General features: G+C 36.1%; 1 protein-coding gene across 3 annotated transcripts in view; it reads right to left on the bottom strand.

Moving 5' to 3' along the window:
- The window catches only part of LOC118204575 (clotting factor C-like), an 88,397-nt gene that overhangs the window by 47,095 nt on the left and 28,362 nt on the right, over positions 1-12,940 (bottom strand). For all 3 annotated transcript variants that reach the window (XM_085814557.1, XM_085814555.1, XM_085814556.1), the window contains one exon: positions 820-930. In XM_085814557.1, the coding sequence (XP_085670683.1) occupies positions 820-930 (111 nt within the window). The remainder of the gene's footprint in view (positions 1-819; positions 931-12,940) is intronic.

Raw genomic sequence — 12,940 nt, 5'->3', positions numbered from 1 at the left:
AGTGCATTTGGGGTAAAAATATTTAAACGGAGTATACCTTTAGAATTTCCGGTAGACAGTCTCGCGCGCTGGGGATAAAAATGTTCTATTCCCTGCGGTGCTGCCACTGCTCCCTTTGAAATAATTGAGTTTGCTAATCAAAAATTCCTTAAAATTAAAAAAAATATATAAAACAGATATTAAAATAAATTCCAAATTACGGCTTCCAGATACTCATATTCGGGTGGAGGACTACGTTATTCAAAATTTGATGGCTGTAAGTATCTTTGCTTTTTCACTGTGCGAGAAACATGCATACATTAATGCAAATTCTTCATTATTTAATTTCGTTAACTATAATACAGGGGGATAATATTTTAAGGGAACAATTTGAAAAGTGATACAGCCTTTTATAGTGATTCGACGCAAAATACCGTTTCAAGAGTAAAACCCAGCTGGGATAACGCCACTTTGGGCAAACAGTAAATTTTGCGCTGCAATAATAATTGTAAACAATGGTGATAATTTGTATTCTAAATTCTGAAATTACATCTTTGAATTTTAAAAAGAATTTATTACAAATGGAGAGGTTTCGAATATCTGGAAATTTCCATGCACTAAAAGTGTAATTCTCAGTTTACATTTGAAATAACTTTTACTATTAAATGACTCGCCTCTGTTAAATACTGAAGTTGGAAGATTATATAAGCTATTTTTTAGAAAATATGTGCATACAAATTTAATATCTTCATTAAAGGATGAAATTCAGGAATCCGTTGAAGGCCTAAAATAGAAGAAATGTTAGATAACGGTGTAAGTGATCATTATTTTGTAACTCACCAGTTTCGCAAGAATTTCCTGTCCAGCCGTCAGGACAGACACAATAACCATCTTGGTCACAACTGCCGCCATTTTCGCATCGACAAGGATTACGGCTGTCAGCAGTAATTTCTAAAAATCAAATATAGATTTTTTTATACACATTTCCAAACTTTCATTTGTTTTAATGACGAATGAAATTAATATTTCTTAATTCTATAATACAATGCGCTCGTTGATTTGAGCATGCTAATTACAATACTTTACAACAGAAATATTTTACGGTTTTCAATTTGCCTAATTTTGAGGTAGATGCATTTGAGGAGGGCTATATAAGGAACTCTGGCTCGTGTTCACGCTATATGTGGTGGGAAAAGGTAAGCTAACCGAATCGCGTATAGCTAACCAGTCGTGATAAAAGAGCAACGCAGAATCTGTTTGAGTTCGCCGATCTTACCCATTAAATCAATGATAGGCCTGAAACTTAGAATTAACTTTAACAAAATTTTACAGACCTTAGTTCTCACATTCAACCACTAGAGCAGTTATGTTAGTTTAAAAATGCAGAAATTAGCTTTTCCTTTCCCTGCGAAGCTAATATATTTTTAGCAGCCCAAAATTAAATCATCATATAAGGGCATACACTGACTACCAATAAGTATTTGGACACCTGTGATAGAAAAGAAAAACTAACTTTATTCAAAATCAATAGTTGGTAGAGCTTCCACGAGAGGTGTTACAGCGTGGACCCTCCGGGGCATACTTTCCACAAGTCTTTGTATGACAGCTAATGGTATTTTCTTCCACTCGGCCTGGAGAAGACATAGATGTTCCTTCATCGATTTTGCACGGGTAGTGCACCCCTGAATTCGGCGATGCAACTCGTCCCAGAGGTTCTCGATAGGGTTCAGGTCTGAACTCTGGGCAGGGCAGTCCATTCGATGAACTCCATTGGCAACATACCAAGCTTTGGTTAACGCCGAAACATGACAACTGTATTGTCGTCCAAGTAACAGGGGTCCAACCCGTGCCCCAACGTAGGAAGCACATTGTCATCCAAAATAGTGCAGTAGGCATCGGAGTTGAGCTTACTATGAATGGGGACCAAGGGTCCCAGCCCATACCAGGAGAAACACCCCCAGACCATAATTCCACTTCCGCCGAACTTGACTGTTGGCACAATGCATTCTGGTAGGAGACGTTCTCCAGGTAGACGCCAGACCCAGACCCTGGCCATCCGAACGGTAAAGGGTGAACCTTGATTCGTCACTCCAAAGAACCCGTTTCCACTGATCTACGGTCCAATTTCGATGTGCTTTGCACCACATTAACCGAGCAGCGCAGTTGGATTTTGTGATCAAAGGCTTATGGGCAGCAGCACGACCATGAAAACCAAGCAGATGTGCTTCCTTACGAATGGTATTCATTGAAACAATACTCCCGGATGCCTGTTGAAACTTTTCGCGGATGAGGGCCATCGGTTGGGTGCGGTTCTTCCGAATTTCTCTGGACAGCACTCGTCGGTCTCTATCTCCCAGTTTCGTTGGCCTGCCGACTCGGGGCACATTCCGACAATCACCGCTCACCTTCCACTTTTTAATCACATAGGCCACTGTCGATTTTGGGTACTTCAGATCGCTAGATATGTCCCTTAAGGATCGGTCACATTTGTAATGCCCGATAATTATAGGTATAGGTAACGGGGAGCACGGGCACTGTCCCTTTACCATAATGGTTAATCGGTATTGCACCGTGCCCACCACTGTCTAGAGCCAATGTGTAGGAGCCACATTTGCGCCCAGCACCAAAAGCCGAGGCCCAACGCTCGGACCATCCAGAGGGCAGTCAAACGGACCAAAAACGCCCTCCACACAACGCTCACCCAACCGTCCAGGCATTAGTACATATGATAGCAAATACTGAGATTCTCTGACGATTATAATACAATGTGCAATTGGTACATAATGAAATTGCAATTATAAATATACTGCATAATACAAGTCCAATAGTACAATATCAATGTAAAAAGTAAGATATAATTACAAATGCAAATATTTCGTGAACCATAAGTGCAAAATAATAGTAAGTTAAAGGACTACTGCTACAAATATTAGTACATATGATAACAATACTGAAATTCTCTGACAATTATAATACAATGATCAATTGCTACATAATGAGATTGTAAATATAAATAGACTGTATAATACAATACAAGTCCAACAGTACAATATATATATATAAACATTCTTATTGAACAAAATTCAACGAAGATTCGATGAGACAAATACCTATCCAAGCATGTGATAAGTTGACATATGGAAATAGTAGATTAACACTAACATTCAAAACCGTGAAAAACAACCTTATATTTAGCGTAGGTATAATGAAACACTCAATCGATTTCGAGGGCAGCTAAAGGTCCCTCATACCTACGCTAAATATAAGGTTGTTTTTCACGGTTTTGATTGTCACATTAGCGTGTTTCTCTTCTAGTCTAACACTAACATGTATGCGTACAATATACTAAAATTGTAAATTATGTTACCAAGCACAAGTCAGTACCATAGGAATGAAGTATTTCCATAATTTTGATCAGTTTTTTAACTAAGTATTTTTGTTTAATTAAAAACTTACAAAATGCACGAGTGTTAGTATTTGGTATGGGAATGTGATAATCTTGTGTAATAGGACACTGAGTCACATAATGTTCAGGATTTCCAAGTTCACCACATACACACATATCAGTATTTGAAATCCCATGTCGATAATAGTAAACTGGATAGGGTCCATGCCCTGTAATATAACGTACCAAATGATGATTGGTAACCTGTCTATGTATATCAACATATGAAATATGAAAATAAGTACGACGACCTGTGTCGGAGTCATCCCAGTTTGTTTGCCACGCAGAAATAGTCTTGAGTAAAATTTCCTTTTTAAAATACGAAATTGGCCATTTTACCATTAGATTTTCAATTTCACCAATATGATCAATACTTTTTTGGGCAGCTATTTTTGCAAACAAGTCTGCTTGGATATTGCCAATGTTATCTGCATGACCTTTTGTCCAGGCCATCAGTATTTTAGAATTTCCGGACATGTGCAATTCCTGCTGAATGGCAGAGATAATAGGTGAAGAATGCCTTGGATTTTTAATTGCAAAAAGAGATGAAAGGCTATCCGTTATTATTATACCTTCCATCTCGCCGGTTTGTTTAAAATATTGAACAGCTTTAAGAATAGCCATCGCTTCTACTTGAAAAACGCTGTTTTCAGCAGTAAGATGTCCTAACCATTTAAATATTTGGTCTTCATTGTGATAAGCCACAAGGGCACAACCAGTTTGTTGCTCAATTTTCGAACCATCAGTGAATATCTGTAAGTGAGGTAGTTGTGGCAAATTGTCACATTTCAAAAAGACATTGAGTCCATATCCTTGTTGAGCAGGATGATTATCCAAATGCTGTGTTTGCTTTTCATAGTTGGTTGGAAGAAATATGTCATCATGAAAATTTACAGATTGCTGCAATTGGCGAACTGTTTGATAAGCTGCCTCCTGTAGAGTGCGTAAAGGCAATGGAATAATGCCTGCAAGCACAGTCAAGGCATTAGAAGAAGTTGTACAAAAAGCGCGGGTAATCTGTAATACAAAGGGTCGTTGTAAGCTTTGCAATAGTCTGGCCTTACGACCCTGCATAGGGTCGGCCCAGACTGCAGCTGCATAACCATCTTCTCGATTACAGTTTGATATAATATTTTTTGTATGTACGGGCTAATACCCCAATTGTGTCCATACATACGGCGAAGATTAGTTGCAATGATAGTTGTTCTTCTTTTCAATTCCTGCAGATGCAAAATCCAATTTAATTTCTCATCAAATACTATACTGAGAAATTTGAGCTGCCTTTTAATACCAATTCTGGTACCATTTATTGTAATTCTTGGTCGTCGATTTAAAGATTTTCCTTTCTTTGGGACAAGGAGAATGGTTGACTTTGAAGAGGAAATTGTAAGTTTGATATTATTACATAATTCATAAAAAAGATTACAAGTTTCTGTGGAGTTAATTTGCAGTTCATCTCTTGTTCGCCCTGTGACAACAAAAGCTGTGTCATCAGCATAAGCATATAAACGGGTATGTGCTGGCCAAGTGGAGGATAGAACATAATTAAATGTTACATTCCACAAATTAGGGCCAGCACAGGAACCCTGGGGACAGCCACGATTTTGTATCTTGGTTATTACTTCCCGGTTAGTTAAATACATTAATTTTCGTTCAGATAGATAACTTCTAAATACCAAGAATATATTCTTAGGGCAATGAGCTTTTCTTAATGATTCCAGAATTGCTGGCCACCACAGCGTATCAAAAGCATTTTGAAGATCAATACTAATGAAAGCGCTGTGGTGACCACTGATTCTATTAGATTGCATTAAAAGGGTCTCGACCCTGTTTTAGGAATAAGACCACTCTGCCAATTTTAAAAGCCCTAGGAAAAAGTCCTAAATGGAAAAGTTTGTTGAAGAAGTCCTTGAAGAAATAAGGATGAGAATTAATAGTTGCTCGGATGATAACATAATAAATTCCATCTGGCCCTGGCGCTCGTTTTTTAGGAAGATTTCGTATTGTAGTTTTAATTTCGTCTAAAGTTATATCTTGATCGTCTGCAGTATCAGGAACTGTTAAGTTACTTCTAATTTCTGTCTGGAACTGAGAATCTGTGGAAGGATCATCAGATGGAAACACGGTGGTTAAAATTGATTCTATTGTGTCTTGTGTTGGGTGCTCAGTCGAAGTAGAAGATGCTATTAGATGAGTTTGCGAAGGTTGAAAAATTTTTGTCCTTGCAATTTTGTAAGGAAGTCCATATGGATCATGATTTTGAGTGCAATATTGCTTCCATGCTGTTAATTTAGATTGAATAATCATACGTTTATAAATTGCTTTTTCTGTTTGATAATGTTGCAAAGTATTTGAGGTGATACCATTTCGACGGTCAGATTTTAATTTTCTTCTAAGCGCTCGACATTTCTGTTGTTGAGTTCTTAATTCACCGTTCCACCAATGGAGAGCTGAAAGTTTTTTATTTGTTTTCCTTGGAAGAAGATCTTGACAAATATCTTGGATTGTAGTTAAAACCAAGTCCGTAAATTGTTCCAAGGCAGCTGGAGTTGTTTGCAAAGATAGTTGTCTTCTCAGTTGGTTCAATTTTCCTCTAATTTTTCTCGTAAATTGACGATGTTTACGACCTGGGAGATTATACCTAATGAGAATAGGAACTGAGCCATTGTTGGTTATTTCAAACGTAATGAATTTATGGTCCGATAAACCTATTTCATCATGAATAGTCCAATTATGAACCAAATGTGCAGTATTTGCTTTAGTAAAAGTTAAGTCAGGCCATCCAATAGCATATGTTCTATCAAAGGTAGTCTGGTGAGTTAAAAAGCACATAATTTTTTGAAGATATAAAATCCTCCAATAGGCGACCCTTAGGATCAGTTGTTGTATAACCCCATGCTATTGAATGGGCATTAAAGTCCCCACTGATGATTTGGTGTTTATTACCAATAATGCTATGATTCTCTTCTAAAAAGGCAATAACTGGGGTAATGTCATCCGTAGGAGGAGAATAAATTGAATAAATAACAACTATTAAATTTCGAATTTCTAAAACTACAGCAACTTGATCTCTATTAATTGATAAAATTGAGGGAGAAATTTGTGTATTACAGTTAATAATGGCTGCACGTGGAGGTGCTAAAGTGTCTGCCTTGGAGAAGGTTGTACAAAGAAGAGGAAAACCAGCAACTTGACCGTCTCTAGTATACGGCTCCTGGGCCAATATGAGATCAATGTGATTTCTTAATGCAAATTCTATTGTCTGTGCTGTAGCTGCCCGAGATCTCTGCATGTTTATTTGTAAGCATCTAAATGATTGCAAAGCACTCTGTGATACATGAATCGCACCTTTAGATATATGTGGTATTCTGGCGCATTCGTTCGACTTGTTTCTGATAGCAAAAGCATGCGTTGGAGTTGGCGGTATGATCAACTGGGACTGGGTTTCTGGAATTCTTGTTTGCGTCGAGACAATTGATGCAGGCTGCAAAATCCGAGGAACAGTCTTGGGAGTCGTGTTCACCGGCACAGTATGTGCAGTAGAAGTTGCTGCGATATTCCCGCTGCAAATGTCCAAATTGTTAACATTTATAACATCTCTTGATGTTAAAATGTTCTGTGATTTTGTGAGACTGCCATCCAATATGGAGTTTGGGGTATCGCATAATTGTATTGAAAGCTGCGGGCTTACATTGGAAGATCCACTTAACATTTTTCTTTTCTTTTAATAGAAAAAGAGGTTTTATGTCCTCTGTGTCTAAACCAAATTCAGTAAGAAATGCTTCCCCTAAATCCTCTTGAGGAAGATCTGTAGGAATGTTATGAATGGCTAGTAAAGGATTTTTTAATGTTGGTTGCTTGATAATAACTAGTGAGGAAGCTCTCTCAGATGTTAAGGTATCTTTTAGTTTCTTCTTATCTGACTCTGTTGAACAAACAACAGCAAGACCACCCTTTTTAATTGAACGTATAGCAGTTACCTGAGCTCCAATTTTTGGAAGTGGGAACTCCTTAGCAAGTTTATCCTTCAATTTACGACTAGTTGTCGTATCTTTTGGATATATTAGCAACGTCGGTTGAGGAGCTGCTGGAAGGATGGAATGCTGCACTGCAGCAGCGTAAGAATAGCCTGCGAGTGGAGGTGGCAAATTTACTGTATCTTGCACAGGAAATGAGATATCTGAAGCCTGTTTATGATAGGCAAGTTCACAACAAATAACAGTCGAGGTATTGCTACCAGTATCAGTTGTGGGAGGCTTAGGTACAAAATCTGGGCCTTCTTCAGCTAATTGTTTGAAGGCGTCTAAGGATTTACAAAGAGGTTCTCTTAAATTTGAGGGAAGGACAAATTTGCTTCCTTTATATGTTACTGCTATAGTATGGATAGTTTCATATAATACCTTTATTTTTTCATGATAAGAAATGTCTGAATGTATCAATGTAAATGGATCCAAATCACTTATTGAAGGAGTTTGATTACTATCAACAGGTATTACAGAAGGGCGAGACATTTTACAAAAAGTAATGTAGCATAAACACCATTAAACATATATATTAATCAGCTGTATAATGAGTAAAGATAAAATTGTACCACAGAATTATGCAATTTAACAAGAAGTATAAAGAGCAAAATAATATAATACAAGTAAATTTACCAATACTGCATAATAACAACAATATTTAAACATAAAGTATATTAAAACATCAATTAAAATGATTTAAAACAGTTTAAACATTAATTACTGTTACAATAATACATATAGATAGTATTCAACACTTATCGAAATAAGAGTGAAAGTGTCGTAATAACACTCGTCATCGAGTTCAAATAACGACGAAATATAGGGCAATTCAACAGAGTCAAAATTATTGTAATTTCAAAGAGTCTAAGTCAGAAGGACGAACCCTTTGGCACTATTAAATATTTAGCTTGAGAATATGGGTTTCATAGTAAAATGATTGCAAACCAATTAATAGAACAATAGAAATTTCAGTTAAAAGATCAAGTCCGAAGATACAATAGTTAGCAATAAAAGAACTGTACAGAATAATAGATCATGAAAATAATACCTTTTTCCCGGAAACCAGGTAAGCCTAGGTGCAACTGGAGGTAAGATATGATTTTTTCAAAATTACACACCAATTTCGGGACTTAGAAAAAATTGAGCACTTTTCTTAGCCCTACCAGGGCACCACGTGGTAAGCTGGCGGAAGGCGACCGTAGCAATGGTGGCATCACACATGAACAAAAGTCCGGCACTTTTGCAGCGGCCTAGAATTCTTTGTTTTCGGCACTAAAACACTAATAACTAGAGAAATACTTGGCGCACACGCAAAAATGATATATCCTCGGATGCAGCGTATATTCACACACAATTTAAAATAAACAACACACTTCCGGCGGCACTTTTTCCACCAAAAATCTCAAAAATACAGGAGCGAATCGAAACGACGTCTGCCCTCGATGACGGTCCACACGGCTCACATCCTGGGTGGATAGACCTTTCTCGAAATCAGACAGCTCCGAACTGCGAGGTATCCTGCATGCGACTAAAGCTGATGCTATTTCCTACACGATATATACCGGCGGAGTCCGTGGCGTACCTTAGGACCACAGATATCGTCATTTATTTGCATAGGTGTCCAAATACTTATTGGTAGTCAGTGTATAACAAGCATATACTCATATAGTCAAAACTGTTATATTTTCAAAAGTGCCCCTTTCTCATCTCTTTAAAAGTTAAAGAGAAATTTCACTTTTATAATGGGAATATTATATTCGGACAACTGAGCACAGAAAAATAGAAACAAAAATATTATTTTGATATTTAAGTCAATAAAATCTATGAAGTATAACTACATTTAATAATCTACCAAATCTATCTAATCATTGAATAATCTATTTTAAATCTATAAACTATATTTAATAAATTTATTCCAATCAACACAAAGAAACTAACGCTCATTTTTTCCAGCAAGGCACATAAGAAAAGGTAGAAAATGTGCTCCAAATTATGTTCATGTCTAATATGCAAAATAAAACAAAAACAATTAAATAAATTTGATCGAAGTACTTCTAGAGCGTAATAGTAAGATCATTGAAACACTAATAATTAAAGTTTTAAGTTTTCTGACATTAAGATTTTAAAAATTAAGTGAAATTAAAGTGGACAAACTGTATAAAAATGTAAATATATATTATTTCATAAGGCATTTTTCCCACCTTCTTAGCATGCCTTCGTAACGTAGTGGTCTGCACGCTGGGCGCGTATTCCAAAGGTCCGTGTTCGACTCCCGGCGAAGGTGTTGCTCATTTTTCACATCTCCTGCATCAAAAAAATCCCAATGTCGCTACAATTTATTCAAGCCCAGCAAAGCAGGTGGATATAAGCTAGTATATATATATAGAGGAAATTCTGGCATTGTTATTGCAGAGCTCCTTCAAAATACTAAATTATTTACTTTTTCCAGTATTGTCAGCTCTAGTTTACACTATGGAACATCAAGTGAATTGAGTAGCTGATAACGTCTATCTTAATTAAATTTTAGTACAGATTTAAAAAACAGAAAGTGCACATTGTGGTGTAGTGGCCGAAACCGCTATGCAAACCCTGTGCTGTGACACAGGGTTGAAATGAACTTCTAACTCAAGTTTTAACCATAACATGAATTTTAATAAGATGAAAACCTTAACAGTTGCATATCTTGACAGTATAGCACTTGGATATCTTTAGTCCCTTGATTTCAGAATTTTGTTATAAGAAAAATGCTCTAATGCATTATGCTCGAGGAATGCTCGTTCTTAGCAGGCCAACATGCCCATAGCTCTAAACAGGAATGTCTTTTCTGTCTTCTCAGGAAACCACCTTATATATCTCCCTGTGTTTACTTGCGCTGAACTTTCTCATATTTTTTCACTCATACATAACAAAATGTCCACCTCGTGACCCTGATGGAAAGACTTCTTTTACCTGTTTGTCCACTGGAGTGACCTTCGAGTCTGCAACCGGAATCATTAACAAAGGTACAGAATTTCACCACTGATGTGAAAACTATTGCACTCTGAAACCACTCATCCTAGACAAAGAACCTTTATGCCGCCTTATCACAACATAATTATGATAAAACCTACTGCTGGATGCAAAGTAATTAAATTTTATGTAAAGTATATATCAAAGAATAAATATAGTACTTTTCATCCGCCCCGGGGGTCGACGTAGAGAACTCTGCGAAGCTACTGGCTAGGATCTGTACCTAGGCAGTCTCGGCCACGGTGGTATAAAATTTATGAACTTGGTGGTTCTGAAGGCTCTGGGAAAGGTCACTTATTGGCCGGCCTCGGAGTCTGGCACGTCCTAGCGCGGCGTGGTGCTAGTAACCCGGGGGGATTTCCCCCGGGGTCGCTGGGTAATGTCCCGCCGCGACGGGCTCCCCGGGCGACTGGCAGGAGCAATTGACGACCGGTGCTGCCCGGTGACGTATCCAGGTGGTGCGCGGCTCTGCTGGAGGGTAATAGTGGAGGTTGAACCTCCACGACGTGCCCGAAGGCAGAGTCGACCTGTAGTGAGCTAGTTCTCGGAACAGGGAAGCCCAAAACCTATAGTACTTTTCATTCTTTTGAAATTTTTGGCAAAGAATTTAATCTGAAATAGCACCGAAGAAAATTAGGTACATGAAATTTTATAAAAAGAAAAAGCAGTAGATCATAAACGAATTTTAACGAATAAAAAAGCTGATAATCAAACATACTTATATTTTTTTTTTCTGATTTTGTTTTAAATATTGTACAATTTTTCTGCATTATATAATTAAATGCTACATTATAATTAAGAGCATATAATACATCAGAAAATATGATATATATAAAACAACTTAAAGTTCACGATAAACAATCTGAAACAAACTGAAAACAAAACAAAGCAAAACGATCTCCCTCCCGCTTTTTAGCTATCACAAGCTGACGCTTCTTAAAAGAGTTCAAGCGAGTATCAAGTCAAGGCGCTAGATCAGTTAGATCAAAATCCCGTACATAGATCAGCTCCGCTGATGCCATTGAGAATAAAGTAAACGGACCTTAAAGATAGAACGGTAAAAGTAAACGGACCTTAAATATTCTTCTATAGAAGAGCGTTCTCTGGTTATAATGCTGTGACGTTATTAGAAATTTACTAACTTATTTGTAAATTTGTTCTTAATTCTCTATTATAATTATAAGTTTCTGACTAAGGAAAGAAATCATAATAATAACCAGAAACGGATACTATATCACTTTCATGAAAGTAAAAATTCGGTGCTATGTCTTGTTTTTGTAAATGAAACTCATTACCCATGAATTTTCACTAAATTGTTAAATAATTTACAAGAATCTAATGTAGTTATTTTATGTAAATTATAAAGGTTAAAATACGCATGCCTTTTTACCCTAATGATTTATGTACAAGTACGTGTATTTTAATCACTATAACCTGTAAGCGTATTTATATGCATTTTAATACTTATAATTTACAAACACATTTAGATAGATTTTAATCCCTTAATTTTGGTGAGATATTTGGGAAGCGATTAAATATAACTATAAGTATTTAATGATTAAATATAATTATAAGTATTTAATGATTAAATATAATTATAAAAGATAACACTCTTACAAGAATTTAAAATGGGATGCATAATATTAACCATTTGTGATTCGAGAGAAATTTTAAATTATTATTATTATTATTATTATTATTTTTTTTTTTTTTTTTTTTTTTTTTTTTTTTTTTTTTTTTTTGGTAGGGATCCAGAATAGTGAAAAAGCTTTTTCTGAAATTTTCGTGAGATGATTACCCTTTGTTTCAGATGATTTTGATCTTACACAGAGCTCAGTATCTTATAAACTTTATCATATCTAACGATATTTATTTCTATTTTCAGAAATATTAGTCATTTTAAGAAATGACTGTATCAGAGAGAGTCGTTAGGAAGAGTTGCAACTTCCACGCGTATATTTTTTCTCAAGCATATGGTGATATGAACTATGTATGCGGGATTTTACAGTGTCAGTATTATTTGTATGGATATTCATGACTGCGAGATGCTTTCTCATTTCTTGTGAATGCTGATTAATGTCGCCTCTACGTATACATATATGGCGAGTCACAGAGAGAGAAAGATGACTTAATAAAATGCCATCTACACGGTAAATCGCTAAACTGATAAATGTAATTATATTTCGACATGCATATCGTAATACCTCTTGAAGTTATGCAGTATTGCAAAACATAATTTGAAGCCATTAATTTTAATACTTACATTCATGAAAATTTTAAAGAGTTTGAAATATAACTCTAATAACTAAAGAATATATAGGAGGTATTTGTTTATATTAGTAAGGTTATCTCTATAATACATCTCTCTTTGAAGTCATTGAAAAAATGTTTTAATAAAAACTAAACTGGAAAATTGCATTAATAAATAAACAGGAAGTTACACATGAGACTTTTGAAAGCAAATCTCTAGAAAAAGAAGAACAAC

The sequence above is a fragment of the Stegodyphus dumicola genome, chromosome 4 (genome assembly GCF_044657685.1).
Source record: "Stegodyphus dumicola isolate Sdum_Otavi_A_Nest chromosome 4, ASM4465768v1".
In the NCBI taxonomy this organism is placed as follows: Eukaryota; Metazoa; Arthropoda; class Arachnida; order Araneae; family Eresidae; genus Stegodyphus; species Stegodyphus dumicola.
The sequence above is the reverse complement of the archived record's forward strand: the minus strand, read 5'-3'. Positions and strand labels throughout refer to the sequence as shown.